This window comes from Pituophis catenifer, unplaced genomic scaffold, assembly GCF_029215685.1.
Source record: "Pituophis catenifer annectens isolate HBS135680 unplaced genomic scaffold, rPitCat1.0.hap2 SCAF_3, whole genome shotgun sequence".
In the NCBI taxonomy this organism is placed as follows: Eukaryota; Metazoa; Chordata; class Lepidosauria; order Squamata; family Colubridae; genus Pituophis; species Pituophis catenifer.
Genome location: NW_027256883.1, coordinates 17684920 through 17710202, shown reverse-complemented (window position 1 = coordinate 17710202; position 25283 = coordinate 17684920). Strand labels below are relative to the sequence as shown.

General features: G+C 42.5%; 1 protein-coding gene across 1 annotated transcript; it reads left to right on the top strand.

Annotated features, from left to right (window-relative positions):
- MAL2 (mal, T cell differentiation protein 2) lies at positions 1–25283 on the top strand. Its single transcript, XM_070942040.1, has 4 exons — positions 1–138; positions 15197–15367; positions 21901–22074; positions 24804–25283. The coding sequence occupies exons 1-4, from the start codon at positions 1–3 to the stop codon at positions 24873–24875; spliced, it is 555 nt and encodes a 184-aa protein (XP_070798141.1). The 3' UTR covers positions 24876–25283.

Here is a 25283-nt window from a genome sequence, read left to right as displayed (position 1 = left end):
ATGATCTCCGCTCGAGGCGGGGGCTCCATGCCTCCGCCGCCCAACGCCACTGCCTATTACCCCCCGCCACGCGTGAATCTCCCCTCCGGCGTGGAAATCCTGCGCACTTACTCGGGGGCCTTCATCTGCTTGGAGATCGTGAGTGCCGAGGGAGGGGCGGGAGGAGGAAGGAGAGGAGGGAAGGAATCGTGGGCGGCGGAGGGGCAACAGGTGGGACAGGCTCTTCCCGGCCAGGATCGTGGGAGGGGAGGGTCGTCTCTTATTCTTCCCTTGGTCTAGGAGCGCCCTTGCTTGCTTGCTTTGTTTTCGGCCGAGTCCCCTTTAATAGAAAATCAAAGCGATCGACTGGGTAGAAGGACTGGATCTGGTAGGTAGCTGGGCAGATCAAGAAAAGTTGACTTCCGCGATGGGGGGGGAAAAAACACAACACCCTGACTACGCACAGATCCGTCTTGCAGCCCGATGCTGGGAAGCAGATACACCTGTTGGATTCTGCACCTTGCATACAGCTGTCAGACACTCAGGAGAGGGAAAAAAAACAGCCGCCTGTCCCAACTTCTGGCGACGTCAGCCTCAAGCTCCAGCTTTTCCCTGCTCCTATTTATGTTGCATATTTTCCCCCAAGGCCTTCACTGTAGAATATTCCAATTTTTTTTCCCCTGTTGTTTTCCTGGTGGGCTGCTGCATTTCTCAAAGCAGAATAGCTGGTAGATGCAGATTTTATTATAACTAGGACTGCCTAATAGGTTAAGCTAAAATAAAATGGGGAGGAGGGGCTTCACCTCTTAGTCTAGGATATTGTGAGCACCCGAATGTTTTCTTAGCATATGGTGTGAATGTTAAGGCCTAACACGGTTTATTGATTTGACCGTGGCGTATAAGGGGAACACAGGAAATGAACTCGTTTTTGGAATTCAGATTATTGTGGAGATCTGCTTCAGTGGCGTATCCTTTTTTAGTCATTTGTGCGTTACACCTTTGCCTTCCACTTTGGTTCTCCCTTATCCACTTAGCTAAAAGCTTCCTGCTCTCTCATTTAATTATAAATCTGTTGGGTGGGTAGTAATTTAGCCCAGTTTTATGTAACTAGCTTTCTAGAATCTCAAGTGGAGATCTCTTCCTGCCTTTATACCTGAGGAAACTTATCTCTAGAAGTCAACATGGGACAAAATACCCACAGAGCATCTCCTCTTCAGTTGTACTTCTTATTCAGCTTTTTTTTTTACATCACCACACCCTTTTCTTTCAAGATCAGCTTGTTTTTGTTTCCAAACAGCACAAAAAGTGTTGTGGTGATGACAACTGATTACATGCCACTAAAGTCAGTTCAGAGGCATGATTTGTCATCACTTCTCTCTAATAAGGTTCCTAAAATTCCTGTAACATTTTTATGATGCACACAAGTCTCATACTGAGTGATTTCCTTGTCAGGGAGAGGACAGCATTTAAAAGAAAGAACATCTAGAAAGAGTTCAGAGAAGAGCAACAAAGATGATTAGGGGACTGGAAGCTAAAACATATGAAGAACGGTTGCAGGAACTGGGTATGTCTAGTTTAATGAAAAGAAGGACTAGGGGAGACATGATAGCAGTCTTCCAATATCTAAGGGGTTGCCACAAAGAAGAAGGAGTCAAGCTATTCTTCAAAGCACCTGAAGACAGGACAAGAAGCAATAGATGGAAACTAACCAATGAGAGAACCAACCTAGAACTAAGGAGAAATTTCCTGACAGTTAGAACAATTTATCAGTGGCACAACTTGCCTCCAGAAGTTGTGAATGTTCCAACACTGGAAGTTTTTAAGAAGAGGTTGGACAATCATTTGTATGAAATGGTACAGGGTTTCCTGCCTGAGCAGGGGGTGGGACTAGAAGATCTGCAAGATCCCTTCCAACTCTGTTAATTCTGTTCTATTTGCTGGATTTTCATCTCCCATATTGCCAATAAACCAAAAGATCCTTTCTAGAAACCAAGCTGGCAATGTTTTCCGATAGTCTAATCTCTATTTCTCCTACACCTTTCTCGAGCACACCTATGTTGTTGAAACTGCACTCTGTTATTACTCCTCCAACCACTTCCTGCCTGCCTGCTCGGTATCTGAATGTCATTCTTCCTGCAGTTCTTTGCAGAGACAGGATCAGGGTGCACTAAGGATAGGTAAAAGAGAAGTCCCAAGACACACCTGAATGCCCCCTTAGCAGCCCAATTATCAGAGAGAAAAGTCCCATCTCATCACCAGCTCATTTTAGGGATTGGCTTCACCCTCTTCTGACTTTGTCTTCACTGACAGGTGCGATTAAAGGGATGTCATAATGCCTAGCTCATCTATTATATGATACCATGATTTGTTTAATCATGATTTAGTACAGGGAAGATCAATATGGTCTGCACAGGGCCTCCAGCATCTGAACATAGTGTCACATGAGTTCAACAGCAGAGAGGCCAAATTTCTCCTCCTCCAAAAAATTCAAAATTACTCCCTTCTTCCCAAAAAATTACTAATTACTTTTTGGGGGTGGGAGTCATCAAAACATTTGTCATAAAAGTGAAAAAAATGTCTTCAGGTGGTTAAAGGAAGCTTGCCTCCTGCTCTTAAAGCTCTCCAGGAAAACCCTACAACAGATTGTCCCATCCCTTTCCACAGGGGTGCTATTCAGCAGGTTCTGACAGGTTCTGGAGAACCAGTAGCGGAAATTTCGAGTAGTTTGGAGAACCGGCAAATACCACCTCTGGGTGGCCCCAGAGTGGGGTCAGAATGGAGATTTTGCAATATCCTTCCCCCAGGAGTGGGGAGGGAATGGGGATTTTGCAATATCCTTCCCCTGGAGTGGGGTGGGAATGGAGATTTTTATTTATTTATTTATTTATTATTTTTTTGATTTATATGCCGCCCTTCTCCGGAGACTCAGGGCGGCTTACAATGCGTTAAGCAATAGCCTTCATACTTTTGTATATTTTATACGAAGTCAGCTTATTGCCCCCACAAACAGGGTCCTCATTTTACCTACCTTAGAAAGGATGGAAGGCTGAGTCAACCTTGAGCAGGTTGCAATATCCTTCCCCTGCCATGCCCACCAAGCCACACCATGCCCATCAAGCCATGCCCACAGAACCGGTAGTAAAAAAATTTGAATTCCACCACTGCCTTTCCATGACATCACACAGCATCATTGGGTGACCTTCTACAGCCATCTGGACATTGCAGAGACTCCTAACCAGAATCTTTTGCCAATATGTTGACAAGGGACTCTCTAGTCACAGACAATCAGTAGGGAAGACAAAGCACCAAAAGTTTTTTATTTGGTGATGAAGGAGATAAGCAGTCTGACCCCGAAGGAGGGAATCAAACGCTTCATCAGTCTCAAGTCTTTATTGTCCATAAGAGATCTAAGTCTGGCCCACCTTGAATTCCATTGACTCTTATCTACCGCCAATTTACTTGGACCGTTAGTGGTTCAGATTCTTGTATAGAGTTTTAGCATGCAACAAACCTGTATCTGAACCACCTTGGTTCTTTCCTGCATTTAACAGGTAGTCTGAAAAACAACGATATCCTGTTTCTCTCGCTTATTCTTTCCTGGAACCAAATTAGTGTAGGAAAGTAAGAGTGATTAATGCAGCTAGATAGCAGTGTACAAAGCTAACATCTCACAGGTCCTACTCAAACATTGTTCTACTTGTCATTGCTTACATAGGATAAAACTTTGAAACAACTCTTGAAACATCTTCTTTGTTACTCTATCCCTGAAGGCATGACTAAACTGCTGGGAGCAGTTCCTTGGTGCTCTTCTCCACATTGTCTCATCACTCTGCATGGTCATAATGTTAAATATTATGTAATTGTTGATTTTTTAAATTATTTTTTTTGTTAGCAAGGAACTCTAACAAACTCCCCAAGAGATTTCTGCAAATTTTCTCTAGCACAATCCTGCTACTGTCCCAGAAAGTTCTGTCCCCTGGCCTTCCAGATACTATTTTATGGAATAAATCATAAGTAGCTGGCTATATATACAGCATTCTGGACCAAAGCCAAACAAGACACATTTGGATTTGCAATTTGCTCAGCTGCTGGATTCACACGACCCATTAAACTATTATTATTTTATTGTATTAAATTTAGAGGCCACCTGGCTGCAAGTGACTCTGGGCATCATGCCTTTTAAAAAGTAAGAACAATAAAATAAAGAGAGGAAATTGTATATATCTGAAAAGAAAATACACAGTTTACAAAAAAAATAAAATAAAACTAACAGAGGCTCAACATTAAGAGAAGCAAGCTAGATTTTTAATGATCTTTAGAATGTCGATCAGGGTGGGAGCTATATGAATCTCTGGGAAGATATTTTTTCCAGAGGCCAATATTATATCAAAAGACCTATTTCCTAGGTCCTGATAAATGAAAGTACTGTTTAATTAAAGGGATGTATAACACACCCACTGTGCCAGGCCTTACAGAAACTATTTGTGATAGGCACTCCTTCAAATAACCAGGTCTAATTCCACAAGCAGCTTTTTAGTCATTCATTTATTCATTCATTCAATTTGTATACCCGCCCATCTCAAACGGGTGACTCTGTATACGGGATACACCAGAATTTTGAATTGCATCCTGAAAGCCAATAGGTGACCAGTGCAGGTCCCAAATTAGTGATGACCAGAGGGGGATGTCATGTTGTGTTCATCATTGCCTGCACTGTCACAATCTGGACCAGCTATAACAAGGGTGTCAAACTCGGGGCCGCATCAGGGTTGTGTTTGACCTCGGGGGGCCAGGGTGAGAGAGCCAGCTCAACATCACTTGTGTCAGGGGTGACCGTGGTGGCCCGAGTGCTCTGCCAGCGAAAACGGGCTCCCAAGCTCCATTTTCAGTTGCGATGGCCTCCTGCAACCCTCTGCCAGCAAAAATGGAACTCGGGAGGGCGCCACAGGCAGATCCTTCGCTGTTTCCAGGGCGGTCCCACAGGCCAGATCAAAGCACCCCACAGGCCGGATCTGGCCCCTGGACCTTGAGTTTAACACCTCTGAGTTATAACTTCCAAATGGTGTTCCAGGGCAGCCCCATTGAAAGAGTATTGCTGTCAGCACTAGAGTAAATGCAGGATGAAGTGCTGAATTGCAATACAGGGAGCCCTTGACTTTAAACCATTTGTTTACTGACTGTTCAAAGTTAACAACGGTGCTGAAAAAAGCGACTTATGGCCTTTTTTTTCACACTTACAACCATTGCAGCATCCCCCATGGTCACATGATCCAAATTTGGATACTTGGCAATTGGCATGTTTTTATGACAGTGTCATAAATACATGCAAATACATGCAGTGTCCTAGGATCGTGTGGTCATCTTTTGCCATTTTCTGACAAGCCACGTCAATGGGAAAGCCCGGTTCACTTAACAACCATGTTACCGACTTAACAACTGAAGTGAGTTACTTAACTGTGGCAAGCAAGGTCCTAAATTGGAAAAAATCACTTAACTGTCTTGCTTAGCAATGAAAGTTTTGGGCTCAATTGTGGTCGTAAGTCTGTGAGTTAAACTAGCTTTTATATTCAAACGATATGCTAACCTTGATTGGTTTTGATTACTGTAGTTAGATTTTTAATGACTTAGTTGAATGGAGAAACTTACCCCATTTAATTAACTTATAATACAGAGGATTGTGCAAAGCTGAAAAATGAATCAGTAACCAAGTAAAGGGTATGATATGAAGCCAGCCCTTAACAAAATGGGTAGTATATATTGCTGCTGTCATTTTGTGCCTGCTTGCTATCAAAATATGCTACTTTATTGCAGGACAAATCCATTTAGTTGGCCATTGTGGAAGGGGATTAATGTGAAGAGAGGGATAACAAGAAGCTATTTAAAATAGAGGTCTTTTGTTCTTTTATTTTTTCCAATCTAATAAATGTGGAAATAAATTATGTAAATGGTAGGTATTTTCTTTGTCCACCTGTCAGCAAGATAATTCTCTAAAATAGATCAGAATAGGGCTGAATTTGATGTGATGGGGGGGAACCCTTTAAAAATGAGTTTAAAAATGAGGCTATAGCGAAAAAGAAATCAGATATTTTTCCCTGGTGAAAGGAATAGTTGGTCATTTTTATTTTTATTGATTTTAAAAAATATATATCTTAAGTTTATAGGTTGCTTAGTTCGCAATGTTCTGGACAGCTTACAATTATTCTTTTTTGTTTTTTAAAGTACAAAGACAAAAAAAAAAAACTAGTTGCCCTGAAAAAGAAGACTTGCAATCAATCCTCACACTTATGACCATCATAGCATCCCCATAGACACATGGTCAAAATTTGGGTGCTTGGTAACCAGCATGCCATCCCTTACAATGGTTGCAGTGTCTCTAACACCTGACTACCATTTGGCTTCCTTCCTAGCCAGCTTTTGATAAGCAAACTCAATGGGAGAATCCGGATTTGCTTAACAACTGCCTAATTCAATTAACAATTGCGGTGGTTCGCTTAACAACCATGGCCAAAAAAAAAGTCATAAAATTCAACATGACTCATTTAACAACCTCTTGTTTAGCAGTGAAAATTTTGCTCCCAATTGTAAATTGAGGACTACCTGTAAAACAGAAGGAAGTTCAGTAGTGGCTAAAATTGTGGAAATCTTTTGGGAAAAGTGTATTTTCTAAAATTAGCTAATAACTTTTTTTTCGGAGGAGTAGTACCATAAAATTATATATATTATCAATGGAAAGATAATTTAATCAAGAATATAATGCGATAACTTTTATAAGGGATTTGCTATTAGAATAGCAGCTACAGTGTAAAGAAGAAAAGTGAAACACGTAGAAAAAAATGAGATATACAAAAACTATCACCATGTCAGTTAATCCTTAGTTGGGTAACCTTTAGCATGAATTACGGCCTTACAACGTCTTCCCATGGAGTGAACCAAGTCTTTTAGTTCTGCAGCTGTTATAAGGTGAAACCAAGATTGAACCATTGCTTCTATTAACTGAGTTTTATTGCTGGATCGCTTCTGACTAACAAGTTTCTTTAGTCGGCTCCATAGATTTTCAATTGGGTTAAGCTCTGGGCTATTCCCAGGCCATTCCAGCAGTGGAATATGAGTGTCTTGAAACTCCCCCACCAAAAAAAGTGGTGTTATTAGCCATCAAATCTCAAAAATGCACTTTTCCCAAAAGGTTTCCACAATTTTGGCCACTGCTGTATATCCAATAGAGTTTAGGAGCATAATTGGCTCTTTAGTGGCTTCCAAAATCCTCAGGTAACAGTTACCTGGATCTTGGGGGAGGGGGATGTCATCCCAGAGGGCAAGCAGGGTAGTCCAGAGCTACAAATATTGATGACTTCTCCATTCTAAGCCTCCCACCCACTGCCTTCCTGCTTCACATGACTCAGAACTGTGCATATATAATCTGATTCATGCTTCCCAGCACACCCATACATGCCCATACAGTAGGAACGCTATAAGAGAACAGGAACACACACAGAGGCGTAACATATTACATTGTTACGTAGAAGAAGATACAATAACTGTGGCCACTTCTCATAAAAGGTTTGGGAAAAATCCGAGAAGCCACGTTTAGCTTGGCTTTTGGTGGTGGATTTTTTTTTTTTTAACATACGGAATGCTATTTGATTATAGTAACAATTAAAATAGCTGGAGTCACGTATCACACTAAGTCAAAACGAAGCAAAAACAGTTAGGGTTACTATGATGTATGATCCCAGTCCATCCTTTGGTTATTTCTACAATATCCATATAATACATATGTTGATTGGGATGCTACAATGTTTTAATTTCTTAGACACAGAGAGTGTGAATTGGCATGAGAAAATGAAATTAAGTGACTTCTGAGTATCTCTCTCCTCTCTCTCTCTCTCCTCTCTCTCTCTTCTCTCTCTCCCCCACTCTCTCTCTTTCTCCTCTCTTTCCTCCCTCTCTCTCCTCTCTCTCACCCCCTCTCTCTCTCCTCTCTCCTCTCTCTCTCCTCTCTCTCTCTCTTCTCTCTCTCCCCCTCTCTCTCTCTTTCTCTCTCCTCTCTTTCCTCCCTCTCTCTCTTCTCTCTCCTCTCTCTCACCCCCCTCTCCTCTCTCTCTCTCCCTCTCTCTCTCCCTCTCACCCCCTCTCTCTCCCCCCTCTCTCTCCCTCTCTCTCTCTCTTCTCTCCCTCCCGCCCTCCCTCCCTCTTTGATTTATGTTCCACCCATCTCGTCAAGTGGTGACTCTGGGCACCACTTACAAACATTTACCTATCCAGTGATGACACCTGTGATATGCGTATCTACTTCTACGTAACAAATTCTCCTGGAAATTATTCATTTTTCAATACAATAGGACATAGCGATAAACTTTTGCTGCTGGTGTCTAGAAATGTTTCAGGATCAGTGCATTAAGAACAATGCAGTGATTCTGCCAGGAATCATAAAGTCAATTTCCTTCTTCAGTTTGCAGGACAGTAAATGTGACCAAATTACAGTTAGGAGGGCAAAAAAAGTGTGCTTCTATGGTCATGTAAGACACGAGACTATCTGGATGGACGCTGGACAGGACTTCTTAAATTCCAAATTGGATAGCCAGTAACAAACTACAACATGGCTCCTGCCTCTTTAATCGTTCTTTGAAATAATTAAATTCAATCAGTGGGACATTTATACTTGCTAAATCATCACTTCTTTAAAACTTTTAAAGAGGCTGTATCTCTGCCCTCATTTGCATAAGGCTATCCTCTTTGAAGGGATGCAGTGGCTCAGTGGCTAAGATGCTGAGCTTGTCAATTGAAAGGTCAGCAATTCAACGGTTTGAATCCCTAGTGCCGCATAACGGGGTGAGCTCCCGTTACTTGTCCCAGCTTCTGCCAACCTAGCAGTTTGAAAGCATGTAAAAAATGCAAGTAGAAAAATAGAGACCACCTTTGGTGGGAAGGTAACAGCGTTCCGGGCACCTTTGGCATTTAGTCATGCTGGCCACATGACCATGGAGATGTCTTTGGACAGCTCTGGCTCTTCAGCTTTGAAATGGAGATGAGCACAGCCCCCTAGAGTCAGAAATGACTAGCACATATGTGCGAGGGGAACCTTTACCTTTACCTTTATCCTCTCCTCTTTTGGCATAGATAAGTGTTTCTCAACCTTAACAATATAAGATTTGGGGACCATCCTGGCTGGAAAATTCTGGGAGTTCAAGTCTTCACATCTGAAAATTGCCAAGGTTAAGAAACACTGATCTTTTTTTTACTAGAGAACTGGAGTTGAAAGACCCATTCCCTTTGTTGAAGTTCTGAAGAAGATGGGCTTAGAATGAAAATTCATAGATACTTTCTCTTGTATGTTACTTCATTTATTCTCACACTTTTGGCAACCAATCTTTAACTTCATATTTGCACAAAACTTTACATAATTTGCAACATTGCTGCTGCATTAATGACTTCATCTTTTTATTCTTGAGCTCTAATATTAGTAGCATGTGTTACAATCCCCACTTGCATAGATTGTTATCGTTTTATACAAATCTCTAAAAATGTGCTTAGAAAACTCACATACACCTATATCACTTCAAGTCTTTTCATCAATTTTATCTTAAACTCCAATTCCATGTTCCTTGCTTAGCCTTCTTCACCCACTTCCAAAGTATTTCATTTCTGTCAAAATGGTTCTATATTTTCTCTACCATTTATTCTGCAGTAATTAGTATTTTCTTTGGTGCATTTTTATCTCATCTGCAGCTCCTTTCACATCATCATCCCACCCAAAATAATCTTTTGTACTTCCTATTAGGATGAGAAATTATGAAATTCTGTTCACCCTGTTCCAAGCAGCTTCCACATCCTCTTTCATTATTTTCCTCTTATTCTTCTGGCGGATAAATCTCACTTTCAGTATTTATTTCATTCAGGATATGCGTTCCTGCAGTTGTCATACATTGTGATCTGTGTCTAATAGATCCTGGGAGTCAGACTATTACAGGAAGGAGTGGGCAGATTAGGGGGAAAAATCCTTAGTCTTTGAAAAGGAACAAACATGAGAAAAAGATACTCCACCTTCATTATGCTAGATATAAGTTGGCTTGGAGAATTGCTTTAACATTTATTCATTCATTTCTAACAAAATGAAATTCAATGGTGAAAAAAGTAAGGTTCTACATTTAGGCAAGAAAAACAAAATGCACAGGTACAGTATATGTGATACCTTGCTCAATAGGAATAACTGTGAGAGGGATCTTGGAGTCCTAGTGGACAACCATTTAAATATGAGCCAGCAGTGTGCAACAGCTGCCAAAAAAGCCAACACAGTTCTAGGCTGCATAAACAGAGGGAGAGAACCAAGATCACGTGAAGTGTTAATACCACTTTATAATGCCTTGGTAAGGCTACACTTGGAATACTGCATTCAGTTTCGGTCACCACAATGTAAAAAAGATGTGGAGACTCTAGAAAGAGTGCAGAGAAGAGCAACAAAGATGATTAGGGGACTGGAGGCTAAAACATATGAAGAACAGTTGCAGCAACTGGGTATGTCTATTTTAATGAGAAGAAGGACTAGGGGAGACATGATAGCAGTGTTCCAATATTTGAGGGGTTGCCCCAAAGAAGAGAGAGTCAAGCTATTCTCCAAAGCACCTGAAGACAAGACAAGAAACAATGGATGGAAACTAATCAAGGAGAGATCCAATCTAGAACTAAGGAGAAATTTCCTAACTGTGAGAACAATCAACCAGTGGAACATTTTGCCTTCAGAAGTTGTGGATGCTCCATCACTGGAGGCATTTAAGAAGAGACTGGGTAACTACTTGTCAGAAATGATATAGGGTATCCTGCTTGAGCAGGACTAGAAGACCTCCAAGGTCCCTTCCAACTCTTGTTATTCTGTTAAATCTGTTAGGGCCCCCTCTATGCTGATCCTTCAACTACAATGCCTCCATAACCCCAATAAATCAGGGATCACCAAAGTCCTCTTCAAGCATTAAAAATAGAAAATAAAGCAGGCATTCTGATAGTTTCGTGGCTGTCCCATTCCATTCAACAAGTTTAAAACCTCCCATGGGAACACACAGGCTTGCATAATCAGGTTTCCCATGTCTATGGGAAATTGTAAGTACCCGTAGGTTCAACCAAATATACTTACAGCCGCCTTGCAAGCTTTTTTTTTTTTTAATCCAGAAAGGGAGTTGAGAGCTGTTGTGATTGGCAGCAGAGCCTTTTTTTTTTTCTTTTTTGGCTTGTTTGTTTGTTTCAAATGCCTGCACTGGTTTTTCGTGAATGGCTCCATAGTGTTGGGATGTTATGCATGTGATTTGGCAGCCTTGCCGTAGCGCAGGCAATGTGCCCTAACAAAACTGTACTGCCGTAGCTGGGCGATGCAAAGGACACGTCCCTGTGGCTGAATCAACCGAAACTAACTAACTATTGGCTTGCTGTAGTAATTGGCGTAGGAACTGGCATCATACTTATGTTGTCTTGGCAACAGGAATATGAATCATTACATGGACACAGAGGCATAGCTGTAAAAAAAAAAAAAAGAAAAGCAACAAACTTCAATTTTGATGTAGCCCTCCAAAATATTTCTGTATTTCTTTATTATATGCACGAAGAAAGATGAGATTGATTACTTTCAATCACTGCCTTCAGACTTCTAGTCAAGAGATCCTTGTTAGATCTATTATGAGCAGATGTCAGAGACTGAAGCTGGATTCGTCTCTGTATGATATCTATGCTGGAACGCAATTTCTAATTCCATAAAATCTTTTTTTGTTTTCCCATCAAAAAGACAGGCAAACAACATCAGGAAGATGCTCCATTGAATAGAATGAGATTTGGAATATGTGGCTCATTTAAACTCCTTAGCCTCCCAACACGCTTATTTGGCTAAAATAAACCTTATCAGTGATTGGGACACGGTAGCTCAGTGGCTAAGACACTGAGCTTGTCCATTGAAAGGTCGGCAGTTCAGCGGTTCTAATCCCTAGTGCCGTGTAACGGGATGAGCTCCCGTTACTTGTCCCAGCTTCTGCCAACCTAGCAGTTCGAAAGCAGGTAAAAAAATGCAAGTAGAAAAACAGGGACCACCTTTGGTGGGAAGGTAACAGCGTTCCGTGCACCTTTGGCATTTAGTCATGCCGGCCACATGACCACGGAGACGTCTTCGGACAGCGCTGGCTCTTCGGCTTTGAAACGGAGATGAGCACCGCCCCTTAGAGTCGGGAATGACTAGCACATATGTGCGAGGGGAACCTTTACCTTTACTATCAGTGGTTGGAGAGAGTTATTTCAAATTGAAGGGATTTATATTGTTGATTGATACAAAGTTCTGTGGAGAAAAAGCAACAGCAACTGTACTTCTGTTTTATAATTTTATTTTAACTCATTTTTATTTTCAGGACCCAGCTAATTGGCAACACCTAGCCCAGTGGTGGGTTCCTCCTGGTTCTGCCAAGCCGGTAGCGGTGACAATGTGATGTCACCAAACCGGTTCTGGGGCCCCCGCCCCCCACCCTCTCTCTGTGTTATTCTTACCTTTTATTTGGTCCCACCCCCAATCTATTGCTGCCTCCTGAGTCCCAGCTGATGGGCTATAAGGAAAAACTGTTTAAACTCTTGCCGCGGGGCTTCAAAGGGCTAACCCACAGCTGATCAGTGGTAAACAGCAGTTTGGTGGTAGACTGGTGCCTCCAAAAACAAATGAGTAGACTGGTGCCTGCAAAAATAAATGGGTAGACCAGTGCCTGCAAAAATACATGAGTAGACCAGTGCCTGCAAAAATAAATGGGTAGACCAGTGCCTGCAAAAATACATGAGTAGACCAGTACCTGCAGAAATAAATGAGTAGACCGGTACAGCTTTCCAAGCAGTTAAAAGCCTGGTAGACCAGTACCGCTGCTAAATCCTAAAGAATTGTCACATGACCATCAAGCCACACCCACAAAATAAGCCACGCCCACAGAACCGGTAGTAAAAAAAATTAGAACCCACCCCGGTTCTACTTACCTTTACTACCGGTTCGCAACGGGAACTGCGCATGCGCAGATCGCCGATGACAACATCCGGGGCAGTGGGCGGGGCCTCGTGCCAGTTTTACTACCGGTTCTAGCAAACCGGTCCGAACCGGGGGCAACCCACCACTGACCTAGCCAAACTTGATTGATCTTGAAAAAGCAACGTGAGATCAGACCAAGATACAGGTAGTCATTGGCTTACAATGATTCATTTAGTGACCATTCAAAGTTTATAGTGGCACTGAAAAAGTGACTTATGACTGTTTTTCACACTTAAAACTGTTGCAGCATCCCCATGGTCACATGATCAAAATTCGGACACGACAGCTGGCATGTATTTAATTTAAATCAACTGTTGTGTAAGTCAAGGGCTACCTGTATAAATTGCAGTCTTAATCTTACAGTAATCATAATCTAAAAGACCAAATTATCCTAAATACGGATTCCAAACTTTGACCCAGCTATAGTTTAAGTGATGTTGACAGTCTGACCTTAGATCAGCGTTTCTTGGCAACTTGAAGATGAGTGGACTTCAACTCTCAGAATTCCCCAGCCAGCTATGCTGGCTGGGGAATTCTGGGAGTTGAAGTCCACTCATCTTCAAGTTGCCAAGGTTGAGAAACACTGCCTTAGATGGAATGTATGACAAGCAGACAATGCACTCATATGCTTTTTTGTGGGGGGGTTTGTTGTCCATTTTTGTGGGGTTTTCCTATTTTGGGATAGCGCACTGTCAAATCAGACACTGGGCCTTTAAAGAAGCTCAAGTCGATTGATCCAGATTGTTCTGTGAATGAAACATGCTTTGAGACCCGAAAGAAGTATCGACTGTTTTTCAAATACCTGAATAATATAAGAAATTATAGTACATTTCTGTGCAAGTCTAAAATAGTCCCATTATGTTCAGTGGAATCTTCTTCCCAGATAAGTGGATATCACATTGCGGCTTAAAGCAGGGAAAGACATTCTCCCATGGGGATACAATGATAAAGTATATCAGATTAATTTCTCCATGACAGGGTAAAGAAGAACCAGTATAAAAATCAACGCTTTTGCCTAGTAGCAATGCTGGGGTTTTTTTTAATTTCTTTTTTTCTCCCCAAATGTTTTAACACCTTGTTTAAAAAAAAAAGAAATTCTATTGATTTCCTAAGCAAGTGACAGGAAAAGATTTACCACAGAATTACTTATCAATTTAAAAATACACAAGCCCTGGAGATTTATCTGCATATAATTTCTTTTTGAGTAGTGTTTGGTTTTGGGGGGGGTGTCTTTTGGGTGGGTGGGTGGGTGGGTGAGTTGCATATATTTTCCAAAAAAAAACAAAAACATATAAGTAGTCCTTGTTTAGTGACTGTCTCAGATAATAATTATTCATTATTGCAACAGTGATTAAAAACTAACTTTGCAACCAACCAGTCCTTGTATTTGTGACCTTCACAGGTCTGTAGAGCAAAAAGCTAAAATAAGTGCCACCGCCGCAAGGTGGAGGGGATGGAGCTGCCCTATGCACCTGCACCGGCTTACCTCAGGGCCCCCACAGCCAGGCCACCCATGCCCCAACACCTGCCTCACCTTTTAGCGGCAGCTCCAGCAGCCCCACCCAGCAGGATGCCGTGTGGCTACCAGCCCACTTCTTCTGCTTCCTCGCGGCCACAACAGAGCAGGAGGCTGAGTGATGCATTGGTGCCGTGGCCATGAGGTGATGGGGGATGGAGCTGCCCCATGCTTCCCACGGTGACTTACCTCAGGATCCCTGCAGCCAAGTCATCAACACCTTGACACCTGCCTCACAGCCGCAGCACCAACACACTGCTCGGCCTCCTGCTCCATTTTGGCCACAAGCTAGCAGAAAAAGTGGGCCAGCGGCCATGTGAGCTCCTGCTGCACATGGCTGCTGCTGCGAGGTATTGGGGCATGGATGGCCTGGCTGCAGGGGCCCTGAGGTAAGCCGGTGCAAGGCGCATGAGGCAGCTCCACCACCACCCTGCGGTACTGTGAGCGACCAGATGGAATGGGCTGCGCAGGCTCCTAAGTAGGGCTTATTTTGGGGGGTAGGGCTTATATTAGGCAGGCGTAAAAACCATGCTAGGTCTTATTTTCTGGATAGGCCATATTTTCGGGAAAACAGGGTATGTATAATTTTGTCACAAAAAGGAATAGAGTCATAGGCATGTATGTGCGTATGCTTCCTTACAGTTTCTTTATATGTTTGTGTCTTACAGCTTTTTGGAGCACTTGTATGGATACTAGTAGCTGCTACAAAAGTTCCTTTGCCTCTGCTACAAGGCTGGGTAATGTTTGTATCTGTGACGGCCTGTTTCACCTCCCTCTCCTTCCTTTCGGTCTTCCTCTTCAGTTATCGAGAGAGAATTGCCATCGACTGGAACCGTTTGGTAAGCATGCAAAAAGGCTGCAAGTTAAAAAAAAAACACTGGGAACAAGTCAGAGGGATTTTCAGGAATGAATTTATACTTATCACAAAACTACAAGGTGATTTATTTTGCTTCGGCATATCGGTAGTCCTCAAATTACAATCATTGCAGACAGCTGGTCATTTGCATTCTTTTAGGGATTCGTTGAGGTTTATTGGTGTCAAAAGTATAACCTCCTAGTGGCCTCAACTACTCTCTAAAAGGATACAAATGACCAGCTGTCTGCAAGGAGTATAAATCCTTCCATTTCTCACCATCCAGTCAGAGCCGAAGAAGCTTCTTGGATGAGAAGTGAAACGTCTTCAAAGAAAAACTGGAAAGTCCAGTTGCCTCTTGAAAAAGAGCACCTTTGGGTCATGTCTGAAATGGTACTCTCAAATTATATTTCTGCTTTGCACCAGTAGTGGGTTTCAATTTTCTTCGCTAACGGTTCGCTATTGGGAGCGTGCGGGTGCTTGCTTCATGAGTACGCGGCATTTCTGCGCATGCACAGAGCATTTTTATGATGTCCGGGCATGTGGGGGGAGCCTGCCGCTGCCACCGCTACTGGTTCACCTGAACTGGGGCGAACCAATAACAACTCACCACTGCTTTGCACGCATATTTCTCTTATCTGACTATTAACTTGGTTGCAGTTCTTCCCTCCTGTACCTCAAGGTTCTTCCTTCTAGCCATTACAGATGCCAGATTAGAGAAGGTTCATATTTGGGGTTTGCTTGGGTCAAACAATCCAAGCACCTGTTGAAACAAAGCTTTTAAAAACACTGCCTTAGTGTTGGATCTGGCACATTAAATCATCGGGATTAATAAAGCAGATTCTCCTACAATAGTCCTTGACTTACAACTGTAATTAAACCCATAATTATGGTTGTAATTTGTGCCAGTCATTAAATGGGTCATCACATGACTGCGCCTGATTTTATGACCTTTTTTTGAAGTGGTCATTGAGCAAACCCTGCAGTCATCAAGCAAACTTATTGACTGCAATGTGCTTTTTTTTTTGTCAAAACCTGAAGTAAACACCATTTTCCAGCAAAAATCATAAGTTGTAGTCATGTGACCATATAGTCTGGTTGCTGAGTGCCCAGAATGTGATCACATGACCTCAAGGGTGGAGGCGGCCATCATAACTGGGGAAAGGTAGCCTGAGGGGAGATCCATCATAACGTCAAACGGTCGCTAAGCCTAAAGTCTTAACTCAAGGACTATCTGTACTACCCTGTTTCCCCCAAAATAAGACATCCCCTGACAATAAGCCCAATCGGGCTTTTGAGCACATGGCAATAAGGCCAAGCGCTTATTTCAGGGTTCAAAAAAATATAAGACAGAGTTTTATTTTCAGGGAAACACGGTATTAATAAATGAAGGCTGGTTTTTTTTTGTTTGTTTTAGAAGACCCATTGGTAGAAATGAGTTGTCACTGCCCAATGTGTTGCTGCTAAGCATTGCGAAACAAAAAAAAATAGAGATGGTTGATGAAAGAATGGCTTATTCCTGCATGTTCTGCATGTACGTTTTATCTAAAGTGAAAAGTTTTCTTGAATTACCGTTTTTGTGAGTATAGGGGAGATCACAGTAAGTACGGAAGGAAGCCGAGACTCCTTTTAAGAATGCCAATTGTAAGGAGCTACTTGAGGAATTGCTGAGTATACAGGCCCAAATCCAAAAGAATTATCCATGCTATAAATCCACAGGAGGAGCAATTCCATTAATGCAATTGTGGCTTACTGCTGTGTTATTTTTTTTAATGTTTGTGCACGCATATGAACTTGTAAAGATGGAAGTTCATGATGATTTACTTGTGTGTTCTCTTGATGCCTTGGTTGTGGATTTTGGCTTTCTTTTGTTTATTCTTTTTTGGGATTGCAAGGGCACCTTTGCTCTGGAAAGCTGCAAACTCACAAGCCGAGTTAACTTTAATTCTGCCTTTGTTTGCACAGTAAACAAGGAAAGATCCATTGCTCGGTATTAAAGTGAACATTGAAACCTAAAATGACCCTGGTCAGGTCTGCTGTATCGTGAGCATTTCAACGTGGGTTTTGTTTTTGTTTTTGTTTTTTTAAAAATCCACCTGAAAATCTCTATGTTTGGCATGCGTTTGTTCCTGACGTAATTTTCTCCCGTATTCTGAATAGAATAGAGTTGGAAGGGACCTTGGAGGTCTTCTAGTCCAGCCCCCTGCTCAAGCAGGAGACCCTATATATACCATTTCAGACAAGTTAAATGTCTCTCCTTAAAAACCTCCAGTGATGAAGCACTTACACCTTCTGAAGGCCAGCTGTTCCACTGGTCAATTGTCCTCACTGTTAGGAAGTTTCTCCTTAATTCCAGGTTGCTTCTCTCCGTGATTAGTTTCCATCCATTGTTTCTTGTCCGGCCCTCTGGTGCTTTGGAAAATAAATTGGCCCAAATTTTGGTATCCATTTTTTGTTGTTGTAAAACATTATTGTACATAATTATGTCCCAAGGATACACTGATCTGCAGATTCAACTCATAGATGACCGAGTTTGATGAAAGAACAGGAGGACCTCCAAGACTCCTTCCAATTCTGTTATTCGTATTCACCTAGGAGAATGAGGAAATTAATAGACTTGTATTAAAATTAAAATTGAATGAACGTTTCTCGTTCTTCCTGGGCTTCATACAAACTATGCTGATTGTTGAATGGTTTGTTAATAGGGCTGTGTTCAGAGATGTGTCTGGAATTGCCGTGAGGGATACAATTTGATTGAGTTCACAATCATCCTCAGGCATTTACAAGAGAAACAATAAATCTCTGAAGGAGACTGGCCACTAGTTTTCCTTATATCCTCTGGGCATAAACACATTATGATTGCTTCCTGGAAAAATCAATAGGTTGTGGGCCATCTAATTTCCCCCTTGTTGAGGAGAAACTTTCTATTCCCCCACCCCCATCTTTGCTTTCTCTTTTTTTAAACCAATTAGCAGTCAATGAGAGGACAGATCCACTCATTTCATGATGATAAGTTTATTCAAGATAAGAGAAAGTTCCTTATTAAGAGCTTTTGGGAATTCTAAGTACCGTATTTTTCAAACTATAAAACGCACCTGACTATAAGATGCACCTAAATTTAGAAGAGGAAAACAACAAAAAAAGGTTTTGGCTTCCCTTTTTTCTGGCCTTTTTTTTTTAGCCCATTTTGGGGACTTTTTTTGGCCTGTTTTCAAGGCTTTTTGCAGCCCGTTTTTGAGGCTTTGTGGCCCATTTCTGGGGCTTCTTTTGGCCCATTTCTGGGCTTCATTTGGCCCATTTTTGAGGCTTTTTGGGGGGCATTTTGAGGCTTTTTGGGGGCATTTTCAAGGCTTTTTTTGGGCTGTTTTTTCTAAAAAAACAGGCTGAAAAAGCCTCAAAAAAAAAAACCTTGAAAAAAGGCCTGAAAAAGGTTGAAAACAGGCCCCAAAACAGGGTGTGCGGAGGCCAAAAGATGGCTGGCTGGCGGGTGGGCTGGGCTTCGGCAATATTTGGTCTATAAGATGCACAGACATTTTTGCCCCCTTTTGGGAGACAAAAAAGTGTGTCTTATAATCTGAAAAATATGGTATACAGACCCCAAGTCAGAATTCCTGCCCCCTCCAACCCGTACAAAAAGACCCTGAATGGGGAGACTCTCTGCAGCAACACAAACATTCATTGCACGTATCCTGCCCAGGGGCCGTAGTTTGAGGACCCCTGATTTAGTGCAATATAAAAAATGCAAATAATTTTTCTGCGGACCACCAAAATTTTCTTGCGGACCACCAGTGGTCGACAGACCACCAGTTGGTGACTGCTGCTTTGGACCAAACCAGTCCTAGTCCTGCTTTAGAAATAAAATCAGATGGGTGACTTTGGGGCAGTCACTTTCTCTTAGCCTTCGGAAGAGGAAGGTGGAAATCACATGCCACTTCTGAAAATCTGTAGAGATTCTCAGTCATCCAGGTCGTGGTTGTCCCAAAGGTGCTTTTTTTAGGAGGCAACTGAACCTCTACAAACTTTTAGCTATACAATTTGGGGTGGATACTCTTTGAATGGTGTGGGAATAAGGAATGGATTTCCAGAGGAAAAATTGCAGACTGCAAGAACCATTAGCACTACTCAGGTGACCCTGAGGACACAGATAAACCTCCAAGTGCGTGCTCTAAAAGGATGCAAATGACCAGCTGTCTGCAAGGAATATAAATCCTTCCATTTCCCACTATCCTGTCAGAGCTGAAGAAGCTTCTTGGATGAGGAGTGAAATGTTTTCAAAATAAAAAACAAGAAACTCCTGAAAAAAGCACCTTTGGGACACTTCTGAAAATGTTGCCCAAAACCTGCCATCTCCAAGAGTTAAGACTAACAACCACACTCACACAGGGGTAGAAATTAGATGGGTAGACTTAAAGAGCTTTTTTTATTTAAAAAATTGCACCTGCTCTATTCTTTGCCTCAAAGGAGGGTCATGTTTTCTTGATTCAGCTTTGGGAACTGCAGGCAGAAGGGAGAACAGCAGGCTCACCCTGAGAGTGATAATATTACATCATGCATTCCTTTCAGTAAAAATGTCTCCGTAAGTCAACTGTTTCTGCCCACCTTTGGCCTCCAATGCTAAGCGGGATCATTCCTGGTTAATAGTTGCCTAGGGACAGGACCATGGTGGCTCAGTGGCTAGGGATATGGTGGCTCAGTGGCTAAGATGCTGAGCTTGTTGATTAGAAGGTTGGCAGTTCAGCGGTTCGAATCCCTAATGCCGCATAACGGGGTGAGCTCCCATTACTTGTCCCAGCTTCTGCCAACCTCGCAGTTCGAAAGCACCTAAAAAATACAAGTAGAAAAATAGGAACCACTTTGGTGGGATAGAAACAGTGCTCTGTGCACCTTTGGCGTTTAGTCATGCCAGCCACATGACCACAGAGACATCTTTGGGTAGCGCTGGTTCTTCAGCTTAGAAATGGAGATGAGCACCGCCCCCTAGAGCCAGAAACAACTAGCACACATGTGCAGGGGAACCTTTACCCTTACCTTTACCTTTACCTAGGGACAGGACCACAGGAATGGCAGACTCCTGGATATTGTGTTGTAATCCCAGCCCTGAGGCCAAAAAAATTCTGCAAATTAATTCTGACTTAGACTTAGAATAACTTTATTGTCACTTTGAATGTACACTAATCAGCATACATTAAAATGAAATTCCCTTGTATACAGCTGTCAAAGGGTCACCACCTCCAATAAACACTACGTATACATGACAAAATTGAGTATTACAAAATTATGCATACACCGACCTATATTATATGACACAGGGAAACAATACAGTCTAGTTCGGATGTATACATGTACTTGTTTTTTTTTCCTTGAAAGCATTCACTTCTCATCTAAGAAGCTTCTTCTCAAGAAGAATTGAAGAAGTTCTTGGATGAGAAGCGGTTTGCAGAAAAAACCCAAGAACATTCAGCTGCCTTTTGAAAAGCACCTTTGGGGCAACGATGACCTTGAGAATCTCCATGGACACTCAGTCCTTCATTCTCTCTTTAACAGAAGCTGGAGTCCTCATTTTAATTCTAGCTACTAGGTGGACTTTAGCTTCTTTTCATCCTGTAAGAACAGACATAAATAGCATGTTCTGGGTTCCATTGATTAGACTTAGATTTAGAATAACTTTATTGTCACTTTGAATGTACACTAATCAGCATAGATTAAAATGAAATTTCACTGCATACAGCTCTCAAAGGGTCACTACCTCCAATATACACTACATAAAACATGACTAGATAGATAGATAGATAGATAGATAGATAGATAGATAGATAGATAGATAGAAGGTGAAGATTCCCCTCGCACATATGTGCTAGTCGTTCCTGAGTCTAGGGTGCGGTGCTCATCTCTGTTACAAAGCCAAAGAGCCAGCGCTGTCCGAAGACGTCTCCATGGTCATATGGCCGGCATGACTCAACTCCAAAGGCGCATGGAACGCTGTTACCTTCCCACCAAAGGTGGTCCATATTTTTCTACTTGCATTTTTTATGTGCTTTCAAACTGCTAGGTTGGCAGAAACTGGGACAAGTAATGGGAGCTCACCCCGTTACACGGCACTAGGGATTCGAACCGCTGAACTGCTAACTTTTCAATCGACAAACTCAGCGTCTTAGCCACTTATAGCCAGATAGATAGATAGATAGATAGATAGATAGATAGATAGATAGATAGATAGATAGAAAATTATGCATGTACCCACATCTATTATATGACACAGAGAAACGACATAGTCTAGTTCGGATGTATATATGTATATGGTGAGAAAAATGAATCTTGTGAGTTTACCAGACGGATAGCTTAGGGAACAAAGCTGCTACAGAATCTGGTAGTCCTGCTAGAAATACTTCAAAACCCTTTTAGACATACAAGAATAATGTGATGACATGAGACATAATCTATTTTGCGCAGCCAATCATTTGATTCCTGCAAATGTTCAATCTTTTCAATTTTTTTACTTTTGCATTTTGCTTCCCCCAGGATTTCCTTTACCATGCAGCCGTCTTTGTCTTCTACTTTGGGACCTTCTTACTGCAAACTGCAACAACATCTTTGCACAGTCACCCACTAAAGACCACCAATCTCGTCTCAAGCAACACCACCCATGGAGCACTTCTAGATAGCCATGAATATAATTTAAGCATAGCAGCTGCGGTGAGTATCACTCAGGGATGTTCGGTGATCAGGCAAATCTAACTACAGTTAGTCCTCGAATTATGAGCATTCATTTAATCACCATCTTCTTTTAGCAACCCCATAATCCCTTGCAGGGTAGAGTCTGGGCAACTGAATGGAGCTAGCAGAGTGTTTACTGGCCGGATGCCCTTCCTGACGCCAATACGGAGATTGGTTCGGTAGATATATTCTCATTGTGCCCAGAGAGAGAGAAATATCTGCCTCTATCTAGGATCGAACTCACAGCCTCCTGATTGTGAGGCGAGAGCTCCACCTCAAGGCCACCGCACCACTCCTATGACCATTCATTTAATGACTGTCTGAATTATGATAGTCATTTGGTGGGTCTTCTGCTCCTGTAGCCCATCGCAGTCTATCTGCATGTGAAAACCCTTTTGTCTTCTCTATAGGCTGGCAAATAGACTTCTCTCTCTCTGCCAGCCCTCACAGGCCTCTCTTTCTGGAACTAGTTTCTGGAATTCTGCATCTGGGCTGCTACATGCAGTGGGCTTGCAGACTGTGGTCAGTCTTTTTTTTTTTCACCTGTTCTCAGCTCTGCTTCTCAGTCAGTCTTGCAGCTCCAAGAATTGCAGTTTTCTTCTCCTCGCTGAAGACTGCTTATCTTTGGGGATAAGGACATCTCTGCTGCCTTTCCAGTTTGACTCCCTTCTTGACACACCCACACTCACTTTCAGTTCCCTTTTAGAATCGATTAGAATAACAGAGTTGGAAGGGACCTTGGAGGTCTTCTAGTCCAACCCCCTGCTTAGGCAGGAAACCCTACACCACTTCAGACAAATGGTTATCCAACATCTTCTTAAAAACTTCCAGTGTTGGAGCATTGACAACTTCTGGAGGCAACTGATTAATTGTTCTAACTGTCAGGAAATTTCTCCTTAGAACTAAGTTGCTTCTCTCCTTGATTAGTTTCCACCCATTGCTTTTTGTCCTACCCTCCGGTGCTTTGGAGAATAGCTTGACTCCCTCTTCTTTGTGGCAGCCCCTGAGATATTGGAACACTCCTATCATGTCTCCTTCCTTTCATTAAAGTAGACATACGCAGTTCCTGCAATCGTACTTCATATGTTTTAACCTCCAGTCCAGTGGTGGGTTGCCCCCGGTTCGCACCAGTTCTATAGAACCGGTAGTAAAACTGGCGGGAGGCTCCGCCCACTGACCCTGACATCATCAAAACACTCCTGCGCGCGCACGAGCAAAGCAAGGAAGCGCACACAGCCCCGTTGTGAACCGGTAGTAAAGGTTAGTAGAACCCACCCCTGCTCCAGTCCCCTAAGAGACAAACTCTCCAGTTATGAGGAGGTTGGGGCTGTTTTAATCCTTCTTCCCAGGCAGCACCAAACTCTGGGTCCCAATCTGGGTAGTGAGCCATTCTTTCATGCTGCTTATTACCACCTTTGTGGAGCTCAGCAGGTGATAGCAGCACTACCGAATAGGAAGAAGGCTCATCAGTGTGGCTAGATTGTGAGCCCTCTAACTGCCATGGAGTAGGCCTTCTCCTCTAGACTGCCATTTTAACAAAAGTGCCTACAGCCTCTTCTTCACATTCTCTTCCTTAGCAACTTAAAGGTGGAGAATTTCTGCTCCAGCCACTACACTGCATTCTCTCTTAAGTATTCATGGTTTTCAGGGTTCCAGCCCAGCATTGTCCCAAAGGTGCATTTTCAAGAGGCAACTGGACTTTCTGGTTTTTCTTTGAAGAAGCTTCATCCAAGAAGCTTCTTCTGCTCCATAAATGTTGAGTTGTAAGTAGTTTTGGGGGTGATCCAGGGGTGAAATCCAGCAGGTTCTGACAGGTTCTGGGGAACCGGTAGCAGAAATTTTGAGTAGTTCAGAGAACTGGCAAATACCACCTCTGGCTGGCCCCAGAGTGGGGTGGGAATGGAGATTTTGCAGTATCCTTCCCCTGGAGTGGGCTGGGAATGGAGATTTTGCAGTATCCTTCCCCTGGAGTGGGCTGGGAATGGAGATTTTGCAGTATCCTTCCCCTGCCACGCCGACCAAGTCACGCCCACAGAACTGGTAGTAAAAAAATTTGAATTTCACCACTGGGGTGATCTGATCTATCATAACTTTGAAGTTAAGGCCTGTCATTAAGTGAGGACTCCTGTAAGACAATCCTAAAAACTAATTACAACTCAATATCTGAAAAAACTTCTTGGATGAGAAGTGAAACGTCTTCAAAAAAAACCCCAGAAAGTCCAGTTGCCTCTTGAAAAAGCACCTTTGGGACAACCATGACTTGGATGACTGAGATCTCCATAGACATACCCAGCATACAACAAAAGATCATACATCACCCATGTGGGCGCATGCTCCCTTCCCTATGAAGTAAACCAGGGGTGGGTTCTACGTACCTTTACTACCGGTTCGCAATGGGAGTGTGCACACACGTCTGTGCGTGCGCAGATCGTCAATTATGACGTCTGGGCAGGTGGGCGGAGCCTCCCACCGCTTTTACTACCAGTTCTAAAGAACCGGACCGAACCGGGAGCAACATACCACTGAAGTAAGCCAAATACAGACATGAAGTTTACGAAACACTGAATGTTTCAAGAAGTGCAACGTGCAGTGTTTATTGTGTGAAAATAACAATCTAGAAAACGAACATTAAAGACCAGCGCAACTGCCAAACTTTGATACCCGTTTTCCTTTCTATTTCTTCTTCCGTGCCTCCTCTTCCACTCCAGATTTTTTCCTTTGTAACAACGGTGTGTTATGGATGCAGCACCACCCTGGCTTTAAGAAGATGGAAATTATAGCATCGGAAAGAGGCCACCAGCTCCGCTACATCCTAGCTGATTTTGCTCAACTCTCAAACAGAGTCCAACGTGTCCATCAAATAGGAGTGGCGTTCAAAAGGATGTTTTGGAATACTTTTGTTGTTTTCTAAAGCACTGAGACGAACACACCCAACCCATGCCATAAGTACAGTATATACACTCTCAGGGGTGGTGGTGGGGAAAATCTGTGTTTATGTTGAGATTGTATCGCAGCTGCTATCTCGGTTCAGCAGCACCATTCCCATGTCCCCAAAAGTGGGTGTAGTATTAAGAACCAAGGTTTTAGGAACAGAAGGGATTATTATCAGTTTGGGATGCAACAAAATTCCTAGCTTGGCAAGAGGCAGACAATAGCAATAGTGGCCTTTGTGTATATATATTTATATT

What these genes read in the sequence shown, in the direction of transcription:
- MAL2 (XM_070942040.1), top strand. Translation starts at nt 1, where the DNA reads ATGATCTCCGCTCGAGGCGGGGGCTCCATGCCTCCGCCGCCCAACGCC. An exon ending in CCATCGACTGGAACCGTTTG is followed by an intron (nt 15,368 to 21,900) that starts GTAAGCATGCAA and finishes TGCTTCCCCCAG; the next exon opens with GATTTCCTTTACCATGCAGC. An exon ending in ATTTAAGCATAGCAGCTGCG is followed by an intron (nt 22,075 to 24,803) that starts GTGAGTATCACT and finishes CTTCCACTCCAG; the next exon opens with ATTTTTTCCTTTGTAACAAC.